This window comes from Photinus pyralis, unplaced genomic scaffold (assembly GCF_008802855.1).
Source record: "Photinus pyralis isolate 1611_PpyrPB1 unplaced genomic scaffold, Ppyr1.3 Ppyr1.4_LG9, whole genome shotgun sequence".
NCBI classification, from domain to species: Eukaryota; Metazoa; Arthropoda; class Insecta; order Coleoptera; family Lampyridae; genus Photinus; species Photinus pyralis.
In genome coordinates this window covers 5,234,426-5,248,487 of record NW_022170878.1, presented here as the reverse complement: position 1 = coordinate 5,248,487, position 14,062 = coordinate 5,234,426, and the positions used below count along the sequence as shown (strand labels likewise).

Genomic DNA, 14,062 nt, shown 5'->3' with positions numbered 1-14,062 from the left:
AAGCTCGGTCGCCCAAAGAACTTTAGATTTTCACGTCTGCGAGTAGGATGTCGCCCGGGACAGTTGCTCCATCCTAAGGGAGGATGCTTTAGATTGAATTGTTAAAGCGCTCTCTTCTTGCGTCGGCAATTACTATATTTAAGGGTAATATTTTTACGGTTTTATTTGTTACCTTGTGCCTCCATTACTGATCCGAGTTTGGTTCGTTATCATTTTACCCTTTGGGAATTGTTACGAATTAGTATATTAACGTACCTAATCGATCTCTATTGAATTAGGGGATTTATTAATTCGGGATTCATACAATTATATGGAATATTATGGGGGAACTTGAATAAGTTTAATGTCATTACCTTCCTAATTGGCACCTTTTCAGCTATATACAGGGAAAATGTAGAATTCAAAGAAACTACGTGGCTCTCAACCCCATGGCGTTACAAATATTATTATACCCTACAAACTAACCGCTGGAAAGTATCTCATACCTTTTTACTTTAAGCACAGACAACCTGTGCTTTAAGATCCCTGGAGCTAGGGTACCTAGCGGTTTATGATGCGGATTTTGAGAAAAGGCGGCTCTATCTGAACTCACGAGAAATGACATGAAGGCTCTGTAATAATCCTAAAAGTTCTCTAAAAGACATGGAAAGTTGTGGAGATGGTCCAAACGACAACATTGGAAAGACACTAAGTATTGGAACACATAATTCGACGCAACTAGGAATTGTTTCTAGATCGTTAAAAAAGTATTTTATTGCTTACTAATCAGTACAAAATCAAAATAACACTAAAAATAGACAGGCGCTTAATGCAAAGGATAAAATACTAGCTCAGTATGGGTGCAGGCAAATAAAATATTCAATTGTGAATCTAAACCTACATTTTCCACCCTTTCGACGTACGCGATGCTAGTATTCGGATCCTTTCGCACCACCGCCAAACCATAAACCCTCATCAGATATTCGTCTCTTTCGGGCGACCTGCCGCCCGTGTTCGCCAACTTCACGTGGCACGTGACGTTTATGTGTATATACTTGATAATGGCACATTTGCCCGAATGGGTGGGTACCTAAAAATCTAAAGTGAGAAAAACTGATCATCGCGCTAAAAGACGCTCTTACCCTTTCCATTCTTTCTTCTTGTTGCGGCGCGTCGGCTCTGAAAACGGACGCCTCGCCGAGCTGCTGATCGCCGGCCATAATTGAAAATTTCATTCCCGTATGTACGGCTCTCGGTTCCAGTCCTAGCCCGTCGGGATGACTGTCGGACCATAAGTAATTGTCGGGGGAGACTAGCGAGTCGGGAGCGAAAGTCAAACGCTTCGCGTAACCCATTCCGATGCTGCACAACCGAAGAGCGCGACCGTCGAATAAGTGGTCCTTTCGGTCATTGGGGCGAACTCTGTAGCAGAAGCCGGGCACAACCCTCGGGTCCACATAGGTACCTGAACAGTAGCGTTTAGCCTTCACTCACCCCTATTTTGAATTTTTACAAAAATTTTACGAAGAATTGACGGGGGAGGGGGATATACAATTTTTGTAAAAATACAAAATGAAAAAAAAACCACACTCACCTACAACTGGAATTTCGTAATGCTCCAGACCTGTCATGGTGTACTTTGTATTTATGTCACCGATCTCGTCACCGCGAACAGTGACCCTTCTATGAATCGTATTCACGCCGGGCGTCAAATAATAGCGATGGTGTTTAATGGTAACGTTACTAATTTTAATGAGTTGGGCTGAGGATTTGTCCTTTGCCTTAACGCAGGTCGCAACACCGAACATCGGCATAGGTTTGGCAACACCGGTCTCGTAAAACTCCACCTTACCAGTGAAGTTAATTTTTGCCTTCTTCTTGATACCCTCAGGCACAACCTCGCTGCTAAGTTCAATCTGAGCGCCCTGAAATAAATAATCAACGTGCAGATTAAACAAAATAAGACAAGAGTAGTTAGCGTACACATTACAACTCACGACGTTGTACTTCTGACACGCTCACAGGAATAGGAGCATCAGTCTTGTTGCCTGAAGATAATGATGGTGTAAATTTGGGCGCAAGAAACAGTACGTCATTAGAAATTTGGGCGAAACCTACCTTTATGCGTAAAATTTCCAAAGTGCCTTGTGCTTCGTGATTAGCATCAAACACAGTAAATTTGTCACCGTCAGAGACCAACTCTAACTCAAAACCGAAACCCTCAGGCCTGTTATCGCTCCAGAAGTAGTTTTCATTGTTGAACCTGCCCTTATCGGACTCGAAGGTGAAGCGTCGGGCGTAGCCTCGACCGATACTCTTCAGGGTGAGCGCCTTCCCATCGAAAAGGTACGGCAGTCCATCGTCCTCCTTGGAGCCGGGTAGCGGTTGCACCTTATACTTGAAACCGGGACAGACGCGCCTGTCGATGTAGACCCCGACGACCGGCTGCTGATGAGGCTTGAGGCCGTGGATACTGTAGCTCGCTGGTAGATCGCCCAGCACCGATGCGTCCAGAGTTTGGGACTTTTCGTGCGGTTCCTCGTAGAGAACCTCTTGAACCGTATCTTGGGCGACGTCATGCTCGACGGTTGCGTCACAGCAGCTTAGGGGAGGAGCCGGCGAAGAACAACGACTCTTGTTCTGCAAACTGACGCTGAACCACCAACAAAAGTGGGTCTCCAATTCTTACCTGATTCAATGGGGAGAAAAGATCTTGGTAGTCGGCGGGTTCCTCAAATAACGACGGGACACGTTTGGATTGCCATGCGCGTTGCATTGCGTCCAATTGAACATCTTCATCAATGGTAATGGCGAACATCTGCAAGAATAGCTAAAGATATCTAGTGTTGCGTTTAGAAATAAATACAATTGATGCAAAATAAATTGGCACTTCTATTTAAAGCACTTTGTGATTGAACTAAATGTGCAAAATTTGGCCAGCTGAACGCATTATCCAGAATTGTGCACTTGGCACTTTTGTAAACAAGCATTCGCAAATTTCGAAGTTCGCGAGATTATTAATAGGAAATTCCTTGGGTCGTAAAACCTTTTTTTATACTCCCAAAGTATGCATTGAACGTTTGCCAGGCGCCATTAAAATGTTAACATTCTAAAGTATTTCCGTTTAAATTCTTAAAACAAGTTGTGGCCGATTTACGTCACGTTTTATCAACACGTGCCCCAGCAGTAATAAACGGTTTTATTACGATGTTGAGATCCCTTAAGCGTAATCAAAAGTGCTGTCCGGTCTGAGATGACGCATGAGCATGTTTGTGTCATTATTTTAGATGCAAGGCATTGGTACATAGTAGTGGTCCGGTGCCAATTTTTAATTCGCACAATTGCAGAAAACAAATGACACTAAAAACTGAAATGCCACGTGCTGAAGATGGTGCCAGAAACTGAAACGTGATGATTCTCCAAATGCCCAACGAGGTACTGCGGCAACAGCAATGACGTCCGTGCATTATTATTGCATGGTATCGCTGGTATCTGGTGGCAAGGGTTGAAAGATTGTGTCACCACGTGAGAAGAAGTGACTACCTTGCTGAGAGAGACCTGCGAACTGTCTTCGCGTCCGACCAGGGGGAGAAGCAAGCCACCAAACTCTTCATCAGTGAGAAGCGAGCCCTCGTCGTCAAGATCCCTGGTGAAGAGAGACCGAATGAGACATTCCAGGTCAGTATGGCGTATCGACTCCTCAACCATTGCGTCCGAAAAGAAGTTCCACGAACGACAGTGACCACCATCAAAGAGCCGACTACCGAAATCAGGAAGAAACAACCCTCCGCCTTCCGCGCGCAAAACAAAAAAAATTGCCGGAAGAAATTGAATGATATGATCGATCAAGGAATCGTTGAGGAGTGCAATTCCCCTTGGGGCGCTTCCGTAATCATGGTGCCCAAATCAGTGCATGTGTGCGTAATGTCGTACAATTACCGGCTGCCGCGCGAATAGACGGACTATTGCGCACGGTCAAAGCGAGTGTCTTGAGCAGGCTGTACCTCCACTACTGGAAAATCCCCAAATCCGTCGCTTCTCCTAGCTAACAATCGCATTGTGTGTGATAATAAATAAAATGAAGATCAATCACGGACTTAAAAAGCAGGGGTGGTTTATGCTGTAAATTGAAAAATAATACAAATTTCCTTCCCTTTTAACGATAAAACAATAAATCCCACCACATTTCCTGAAGTCCGTCGCTTCTCGTACTTAAGGGTGCATTTTGTGTGAGTGATGCACGTAAATAAAATAAAAATCAATCAGGGACTTAATTAGCAAGGGTGGTTTATGCTTTAAATTAATAAATAATACAAATTTCTTCCCCCTTTTACGATAAAACAATAATTCGCACCACATTTCCTGAAGTCCGTCGCTTCTCGTACTTAAGGGAGCATTTTGTGTGAGTGATGCACGTAATTAAATGAAAATCAATCAAGGACTTAATTAGCAAGGGTGGTTTATGCTTTAAATTGAAAAATAATGCAAATTTCCTCCCCTTCTACGATAAAACAATAATTCGGGCCACATTCCCTGAAGTCCGTCGCTTCTCGTACTTTAGGGCGCATTTTTTGTGAGTGATGCACGTAAATAAAATGAAAATCAATCATGCACTTAATTAGCAGGGGTGGTTATGCTTTAAATTGAAAAATAATGCAAATTTCCTCCCCTTCTACGATAAAACAATAATTCGCATTACATTCCCTGAAGTCCGTCGTTTCTCGTACTTAAGGGCGCATTTTGTGTGAGTGATGCACGTAAATAAAATGAAAATCAATATCAGGGACTTAATTAGCAAGGGTGGTTTATGCTTTAAATTAAAAAATAATACAAATTTCTTCCCCCTTTTACGATAAAACAATAATTCGCACCACATTTCCTGAAGTCCGTCGCTTCTCGTACTTTAGGGCGCATTTTTTGTGAGTGATGCACGTAAATAAAATGAAAATCAATCATGGCCTTAATTAGCAGGGGTGGTTATGCTTTAAATTGAAAAATAATGCAAATTTCCTCCCCTTCTACAATAAAACAATAATTCGCATTACATTCCCTGAAGTCCGTCGCTTCTCGTACTTAAGGGCGCATTTTGTGTGAGTGATGCACGTAAATAAAATGAAAATCAATCGTGGACTTAATTAGCAGGGGTGGTTATGCTCTAAATTAAAAAATAATACAAATTTCCTCCCCTTTTACGATAAAACAATAATTCGCACTACATTCCCTGAAGTCCGTCGCTTCTCGTACTTAAGGGCGCATTTTGCGTGAGTGATGCACGGTAATAAAATGAAAATCAATCACGGACTTAATTAGGAGGGGTGGTTTTAGGCTTTAAATTTAAATCCTCGTCTAACTCGAGAGCACAAATCACAAAGGGGCGGCGATCTCAAACCTTCACTAATCGATGGATCAGTGCTATTGATTGATTGAATATAAGCCGGATTGAAAGACCTGTGTAGATATGTCCCCCCGCCCCGAATTTAGGAAACAAGAAATGTCGCAATTGCCCGTTTCCATTTTGATTGGGCGCGGTCAGTTTCAAAATTATCATAAAGCCAAATTTGGGGAGGTCAAATTCATAACTGATCCCCGATTTTCCAAAAAAAAATTTGTTACAAAGCAACCAACTGCGCTTGGATTGCGCATGTGTGCGCCCTGAATACCTTCGTTTGCATTCCCGCCGTTTTCCAGTTCTTTCGTAAAAAAAAATGCCATACCATCCCCCCGTTTTCAAGTTGGACGTATGCGCTTACCAATACCCCTCCCCCCCCCGCTTTCGAGTTATTCCGATTGCAAAATTCCATACTGTTTTCAGAAATTTAAATATATAATATAACTAACAAGTATAAATTGTGCACAACTCTTGTGCAGATAAAGCGCATTTTTTTTAACCTAAATAGCTTTTGTTTTGACATCACCAATGGATATATTTCTTGCAGACGTCTCAATCGCCCTTTGTGAGTACTCTCTTTCGACAATCCGTTCTTGAGGTATAAGGGAATATACCCGATCACGATAAGAGGTCGAGGAGACCTTTCATTAGAGTACCATGAAGGATAAAACTAGTTCCACTCCCCGGCCCCCCTCCCCTCTACCCCGTACTTTGATAAGAGGGCAGAAAGAAGGGCAGTAGTTGGTAGAAGATGGATCCTTTCGTTGAGACCTTTAATTAGAATACAATGAGAGATAACAGTAATTTTTAACCCCCCCCCCCAGGCCCCGTCGCTCCCTGATCTCGAAAAAGAGTCGCACGGGAGTTATAGTTTGTCTTTGTACAAACCAATTTATTTCGATGAGAACTTTCATTAGAATACCATGAAGGTGAAGGTGAAGACAGCGAAATTTGATGGCCGTCTGGCACACCTTCAAGGTATAGGCTACCTTACTGCAAAAAATTCCAGGACTCTAGGACCATTCCCCTAGAATTAGTAGTTCAAAACGGCAGAAGTGGGTCCGGGCGGATGGACAAAACGCAAACAATAGCACATTTTTTTAATTCTTAAAAAATGCGCTAAAAATATAAGGCGTACCAATGATGCGATCAAGGGTGCAATCGAGGATAAACATAACTTAAAAGTTAAAAGTATAATATTATTTCATTTTACTAATCAATGCACGTAGTTTATCCATTCCACTTCAATGACACACAGAATAATAGGATGATTGTATTAATCGATAAAATAAAACCCAAACGATAAGGAATCAAAACAAATACCAAAGTTGCGATAAACAGTTTGCACAAATATGACACAGCGTGAGTAATCTCAAAACCAAATTCCTCAAATAATTCAAAAATTAACAATAGTGTGTCTGAAAACTTAAAAAAACACCCTTTATTTAAGGGCGACAAACTTAATTGATCTCCTACAGTGCGCGAGCGATTACGTAACAAATCAATAATACGGTCTAGCCGAGAAGTCGCTTAAAATGAATGGTAGATACGCTATCTACACGATAACAACCCTGAACTAAAAAATTGTAAACAAATTTCAAGGGGGGCTTCAAATAAATTCCGTTAATTCTAAAGTAATAACCACGCCAACGCAAAGATAGTGAAGATGAAATAGTTGCCCGATGCCCTTTATCTAAATTTAAACTACAAATTAAACAAATTAAATTTAGGAGCAGAAAACGACCTGGGTACCCTCGAATTTCCGACCTTAAATTGTGCCCAAAAATTACCAAAAAAAATAACTTACTTTCTCACAGTAGAATTAAAATGGGTAAATATCTCGAGTTAAACGTTAAACGGTCACGATACAACCAAGACTAACGGTTGCAGAAAGCTAAGGTTATTTTTAAAGTATGGCACTGTGACGTACACTAAACTTGACTGAGCTGAGATAGGTATCACCTTTCCTTTTTCTTCTCTGATCACGCACGTGCAGCGTGCACGACCTACGATACAATCAGTGGATTTCTCATTTGCACTAAATGCAAAAAGGAAAATGCGCAGTTTTTTCAAAAATTTGCGGCTTGTAAAACGCAAAATTTCAACCCCACCAAAAGGTCATTATTTCACCATCATCGACGGTCAGAAATGTTTCACCACCAAAGATGCATAATTATCGATCTTGCACCACGTTGTGAGTGAAAGCAATATATAAACATGCATTTGGTAATTTGGTTTCGAAACCTTTGGAAGATAACTCCTATTTTTATTTCGGATAATTCTCTGATACCCCCAGCAAAGTGTTTATGTAAATAGCTCACTCGTTAATATATACGATATAGCGATAATTTTGAATTTCTGATTCTTCGTCTTACCTGGGATTTTGAAAGCCTTCCTTACAGCGGATTTTTTAGTCATTGGCCGCTTTACGACCGAAGTATATTTTAAAACAGCGTTGCAACCGGAACCGGATAAAGATGGTTTTACGATCGCGAGAAGCAAATGACGGTGGTGTGAAGAGGAGAAAGTTGCCCATGCGATTGTGTCGCTACGGGACTGCATACACTGAAGGCAGAACAACCTTTCACTGCTGGTCATAGAGTTAGGTAAAAGAATAGAGACAACGGGCAACCGTTGGCGAGTTACCATGTACTACATACACAGACGGACGGACAGAAAATCAAAATGACCAAAATTTAATCAGTTAGTGCCTTGACAATCGTGTATCTATTACTGAGAACAAAATTAGAAAATTCTAAACCGTTCACAAGTTATCCTGTACAAGTGTACACAGACGGACGGACGGACGTATAGAGAAAGTCCAAAATCATGAACACTCCTGGTTTCCCTTGCTTTTTCCACCTCTTTACATTCCTATATAGCATATGTGCTCTATATCTTCCTCTTTCTCTCCACAAATTCTACAATCTACATTTACTCTCTTCATCTTTTCTCCACTTCTCCTTTCCCTCGTTCCTTGTTTCCGCATCTAAATCTAAACCACATCCCCTTACAGGCTCCTGGTGCCTCGTGTTTGTCGCGAGCTCTCTATCTTCACTCTCTGATCACTTTATGTAAATTTATCTTCCATTCTTCTCTGATCCTCTCGCATCCATTTCTCTCATCATATATTTTCTTTTATTTTCCCCAATTTCCTTTTGTGTTCATCCTTTGACCCTTTTTCTCGAACCTTAAAGCCCTGCGCCCGGACGCTATCATTCTCTTCTCCATTTTTGTTTCCTTTTTTATATGTAATTGGGTATCGATCTGTTTAGACTCATTTCTTCCACCCCATATTTACATCCTATACACCACCACCCCTCTCGCACCATTGCAGCAACAGGTAGTCTCCTATTCCGAATTCGTTTTTTAATCTCCTCTCCCCTACTCACCACACAATGAGTAAATCATCGCCAATTTCCTGTTCTTAGTTGAACATTTGCCCCAATATTGCGTTGCATCCGGTACCCTAAATATTTCAATTCTCTTACCCCAGACCTCCCGATAATACGATCGATGGCGTGTTAACGTAAACTCTGTAATGAGAGAGGCACGGCAGACGGTTTTTGGGGATAATGTAGCGCCGGGGCGGCTTGAGGGTATGGAATACCCCTCAGTAAAGTATGACCCTTATGGTTAGGCAACACACCTTTACATCTGAAACAAAAATATGATATGCTCTGTATATATAACCAATCGACCGTTCTGCGCAGATGTCTAACACTAGGGGATTTTCGTAACGAAGCTATTATAGGCATATATATAAGAGAAGTATATGGATAAACGAGTGGACACGCCTATCGCCAACGTTAGTGGATGGAAATATACTTCTGTCATTAGTTGGGAACTAGGCGCTAATGCGCGTGCCTGTTATTATGTAGTGTTATTTACCAAGCATTTACTCCAGTTTGACATAACGGATTGAGGTTAAATTGTTTGTTTTGTTTATGAGTTATTGAACTTTTGTTTAATTTTAATAGTAAAGAAGCCTTTCGTAGTTATATAAATCAGTATACGTAAGTGATACACAATAATTGTAAAGGAATACCTAATGTTTGGCAATTTTAGTGTGTTCATTACTTACAAATAAAGAAATGCAGGTACTTGTGGGAAAGTGGATTCTTCGGTTTCATGGCACAAGTAAGTTACAATGCAATTATCTGCAATCAATTCATTTATGCCATACTTGTTATTAGATTCCCAAGTGAAAAAAGCAACAAGAATTGGTGACTGCAAGTATGTGAACTATCGGAATTCGATGATGTAAAAACAAGGTTGTGTTCTCGTCATTTTAACCGCTATGACTGCATTGATTTGGATGCACGCAAGCATGATGGGGGCACGAAGTTATATGGGGGTCACTTAACACCTAAAAGATTTCCAACTCGACAATGTTAATTTTATTTTAAAATCAGTAAATGTCTTTAATTTAATTGTGTTTCTTTGAACATTGGTAATGTATCACTTTATATTATAGCTGATGCGAACTTATCCAATTTCATGTTATATTCAAGATATAATCCCTATAGGTATATTATTTCAATTGCAATTTAAGTTTCTAAATCGTTACAAAGTTTGCCTTCGAAGTTGAAGGGTGTAACCGTAAACAAACTCCGCTGAGGAAGCTCGAAAGTTCTCCGTGAAAATGCTACAGTTTCCAAGCAGAACGATACGGAGTACCTTGAACCAGAACGCACTGGGTGGCACGTGAGCGCTGATTTGAGTTGGCAGTGAAATCATTCAAGTAGGCCATTGACTGCAGGTCCCGAATCCTTGTGTGCCGAAAACAATGTTGAGGGCACAAAAAAGGGAAGATTCAAATTGTCGTCGCTGATCGGTGAAGATGCTAGTAGGAGAATCGAAGCGATATAGTCAACAGGTAAGAAACGCTTCGGCGGCGATTGGTCTTGGGAGGGCGTGCCTCGGCCAGCTAGTAGGTATACTTATCTAAAGACATCACAGGATCAGACAATAGTGATAGGAGTCGGCAGGTGAAATGGGGCCAATGTGGTGAATATGAACCTGCATGAAGCGAATAGAAGTCTGGGTGAAGTTTCCGAATGGTGCGTGGTCGTGTTTACATATGGTAATTGCACACAATAATGGTTTAATAAAATTTTAACCCTATTTTCGAGTTATAGGTTATGAAATTTGAAATTGGCGCTACTTAAAAGTAGGCGGAGAGAAGTAAATATTTACTTGGGGAGTTTGCGCATAAATGCAGAGTTGACGACTAAGGAATAGGGCAGCTCTCTTTTATGGCGAACAATTTGCACATTGGGTACGTTCAACGAACATAGCAAAAGTTAGCAGCTGATTTAATTTTGCGGTCAGCAAATGTAGTGTGTTGAACGCTTCTAAATTTGACATTTTTAATTCAAAATTCAACATAACCTTATTACTTATATGTGTACGTGATGGATCAAATATTATTTACTTAATTTCTTGATAGCGCTAATAACCATAACCTTATATAAATACATTAATTATGAGAACGCACAATAACATAGTAATTTAAATCAAATATTACTGAAAATTCCCCATGTTGTACCACAATATTCAGAAAGCACACATATAAAACACTTTCGTTGTTCAAGGCATGTCAATTTAAAGGTTGGTACGGAATTATAGGTTACAGAGTATATAGTTCAATGGTTAAAGCAAATGTACTGTCAACAAAACTTTTAAATTGCCATGGTATCCCGCCTTTTTTACGCTGACAGCAGAAGTTAGAATTAAAAATTGATGCTGAGCATTGCGGTCAGCTAAAGTAAGCAATTGCTAACAGCGGTAGTTAGCAATGCGTTCAATAAAATTTTGCGGTCAGCAGCTAAGCCCGTTGAACGTACCCATTGCAATCATAGGCGGTTATCCATATACTTCTCTTATATATATGATATATATATATATGGTGACTATTACCTCCAAAACTAAACAAGATCCCGCTTAAATTTGAAAAGTGGCACATGATAAAACATCTAAGACAGGGCCCCCTTACGTTAGTTGTAGACAACGCTTTGGCCTGAAGCATAGGGAAGGAACGTAAAATAAAACACTCAAATTGTGAAAAGTTTGTTTAATAATGATCGTGATTATTAAGATTGTGAAAGCCCGGAAATTTGGTTGATGTACATTAATATAAACAAAGTAAGCAAAGCCAAAAGGTGTCGTACTCTCGCAAAAGTAACTGCTAAGGGTAAAAAGAGTATGACGTAAGAAAAACCTCGCAGTTTGATTAATACAGTCCAAAAGTTAATTAACAAAAATATTTTGTAAAAGTTTAAGCAGTAGTTAACAAAGATAGTAAATGCATACTCGTATATACAATGTTGGTTACACTCCAGCAAGTTTTTGGGAACAACGGGTCAGGTAGGAACAGGTACCAAGATTCTAAGAAAGGGTGAAATACACAGGATGTGACCCATCTTTGGTGCAATAAAGTCCTTTTGTTAAAAGCAAGATGGAAAATTACATGGCCTTGTAGGTAAATTTTACTAAAAACAAGATATGTGAAAATTATTGAATCACCACTCATTTATCGCATATAGATTCTAAACTGAAGAGCTTTGATTAGCGTAATCCCGCTCTTGCAAGATGGGTAACCCGCCCCTGGTTTCGAGGTTTCGAGCCTACAGTTGGATGTCGAAGACAATCACGGAATTAGGTGTCGTACTACAAATTTGACTACAGTTTTTACCACCCCCGTGACTGCTTCATTCACGAAAAAAATTGTTAGTAACAAACAGCAAGTCAGTACATACATCAAACGATTCGGTAATTTCCACATATTAAAATAAAATGATTAAGACATAATAATAATAATAATAATAATACTAATAATAATCTCACAAGAAACACCGATAATAATAATAATAATAATAATAATAATTTGAACAAAGAAACATCATAAATACAAGTAACGCAACATGTACTACAAAGACAGGTCCATCCAATAAAGTTACACGCCCTAGCACAGTTAAAAAACACAATACTCCTTCTTCTCAGAAACAACCCACTCGTATACAACCGAAACGCAAAAACCTTAACAGCACCACAGGCTCACAAAATACTGCAATATCTCCACCAAAAACCCAAGCAACCTCACAAACACGACCTCAGGAACAAAGAAACACCATAAATACAATTAAAAAACACAAAACTCCTTCTTCACAGAAACACACCACGTTATCACAACCCACTCGTATTCAACCCAAACGCAAAGCCAAAGAAACACTTACACAATAAACTCCATTTAATAAAATTACAGGAATTATTATAATGATTTTTTTTTGTTTTGTTTTCCTCTTTCCTGATAGCGTTGGCTATTGTGCCCATCAATAGGTATGTTGGTAAGTACGAATTACATACTATCCCTAGATGTCCAATGTACGTGTGTGATTTTTTCTTTTAAGGACCCTACATAACTTCACCAGACAGACACAGACACTAATCGTCACTTGATTTTAATCCGTGCGATTAGTTAACCAGGCTAGACCTGAGTTCTCACAAGAAACACCGACCATAATAATTTTATTTTTATTTTAATTTTATTTTATTTTATTTTATTTTTATTTTTCTTTAGAACCCTACATAACTTCACCAGACACAGACACAGACACTAATCGTTACTTGATTTTAATCCGTGCGATTAGTTAACCAGGCTAGACCTGAGTTCTCACAAGAAACACCGACAATAATAATAATAATGTGTCTTTATTATTATTATTATTATTATGTCTTAATCATAATAATAATAATAATGTTACTTCACGGACAAGATCAAGTAATCAACATCAATAAACATAAATTAAGCAAGCATTACACCAAAAACGTAAACAATTACAAATAATAGCATAACGGTATTTATCATTTCATTCTGCATTGCGGTTAAAACAAGTAGATTTCAAAAACAAAGATTGAAACACAAAAAATATAAAATGCGGCATACAAAACACAATAATACGATATAAAGAAATGCAAAAATTACTACCTGCATTAAATAACACAAAATAACAACAAACATTTATGGAGCGACGCGTACACGACCGCCATTCGAGAAAAGATGCCAAACGTAACCCCCGTTCGTGCTTTCTAGGTGGCGCAGGCAGCTTTTCCCCACCTAGAAATTGCATGGTTGCCAACTCTCAAAAATGTATATATCGTCGTAAGTTGTATATACAGGGTGAAACGTCTCAGCTGTATCCGTTACTTTCTTATTCGTGACGCGGCACAGTTTTTGCTATACGAAAAGGGAGGCTCTCTTATTTGATGTTTCTGTGTGCGAGTGGTTCAACCTGTCTCCGTGGAGCATGTACCTAATACAGTTGGACTGTATCTGTTGCCTACTCATCTCGTGCGGATCGCAGTTCTTGGCATTTTAGCAATACGAGATATTTAGGAGGCATCATTAACATTTCTTCTATTTAAAATATGTTTTGCGTGAGCGATGATCGACTTCCACATGAATATTTGCGATTAGCGTTCTCACATGGTACTTTTCGTGTTAAATAAAGTTATGTTAATGAAGGCTGGAGTAGAGCCACACCATTTTGATGTTTCTTATGCACATGCAATGTATTATTTTACGAGTTGCGTTATCTCAATTGATTGTACATGTATTTTGATGTGTTTTTGTACTACATTGATTTATCATGTTTTCCACTGCATTTATGACGCCTCGTGTGTTTTGTTCTT

General features: G+C 39.5%; 1 protein-coding gene across 3 annotated transcripts; it reads right to left on the bottom strand.

The window, feature by feature from the left end:
• Positions 1 to 734: 734 nt before the first annotated feature.
• Positions 735 to 7,327, bottom strand: LOC116181513. 3 transcript variants are annotated; one of them, XM_031501894.1, is made up of 6 exons: positions 7,176 to 7,327; positions 2,669 to 2,797; positions 2,098 to 2,619; positions 1,574 to 1,904; positions 1,122 to 1,444; positions 735 to 1,069 (listed from the first exon to the last, which is right to left on the bottom strand). In XM_031501894.1, the coding sequence occupies exons 2-6, from the start codon at positions 2,795 to 2,797 to the stop codon at positions 806 to 808; spliced, it is 1,569 nt and encodes a 522-aa protein (XP_031357754.1). In that variant the 5' UTR covers positions 7,176 to 7,327; the 3' UTR covers positions 735 to 805. The 3 variants fall into 3 exon arrangements, with proteins under 3 accessions (XP_031357754.1, XP_031357755.1, XP_031357756.1); XM_031501895.1 differs by having other exon boundaries at positions 2,669 to 2,809; positions 7,176 to 7,312; XM_031501896.1 differs by lacking the exon at positions 7,176 to 7,327 and adding an exon at positions 2,846 to 4,594.
• Between the last annotated feature and the right edge of the window lie 6,735 nt (positions 7,328 to 14,062).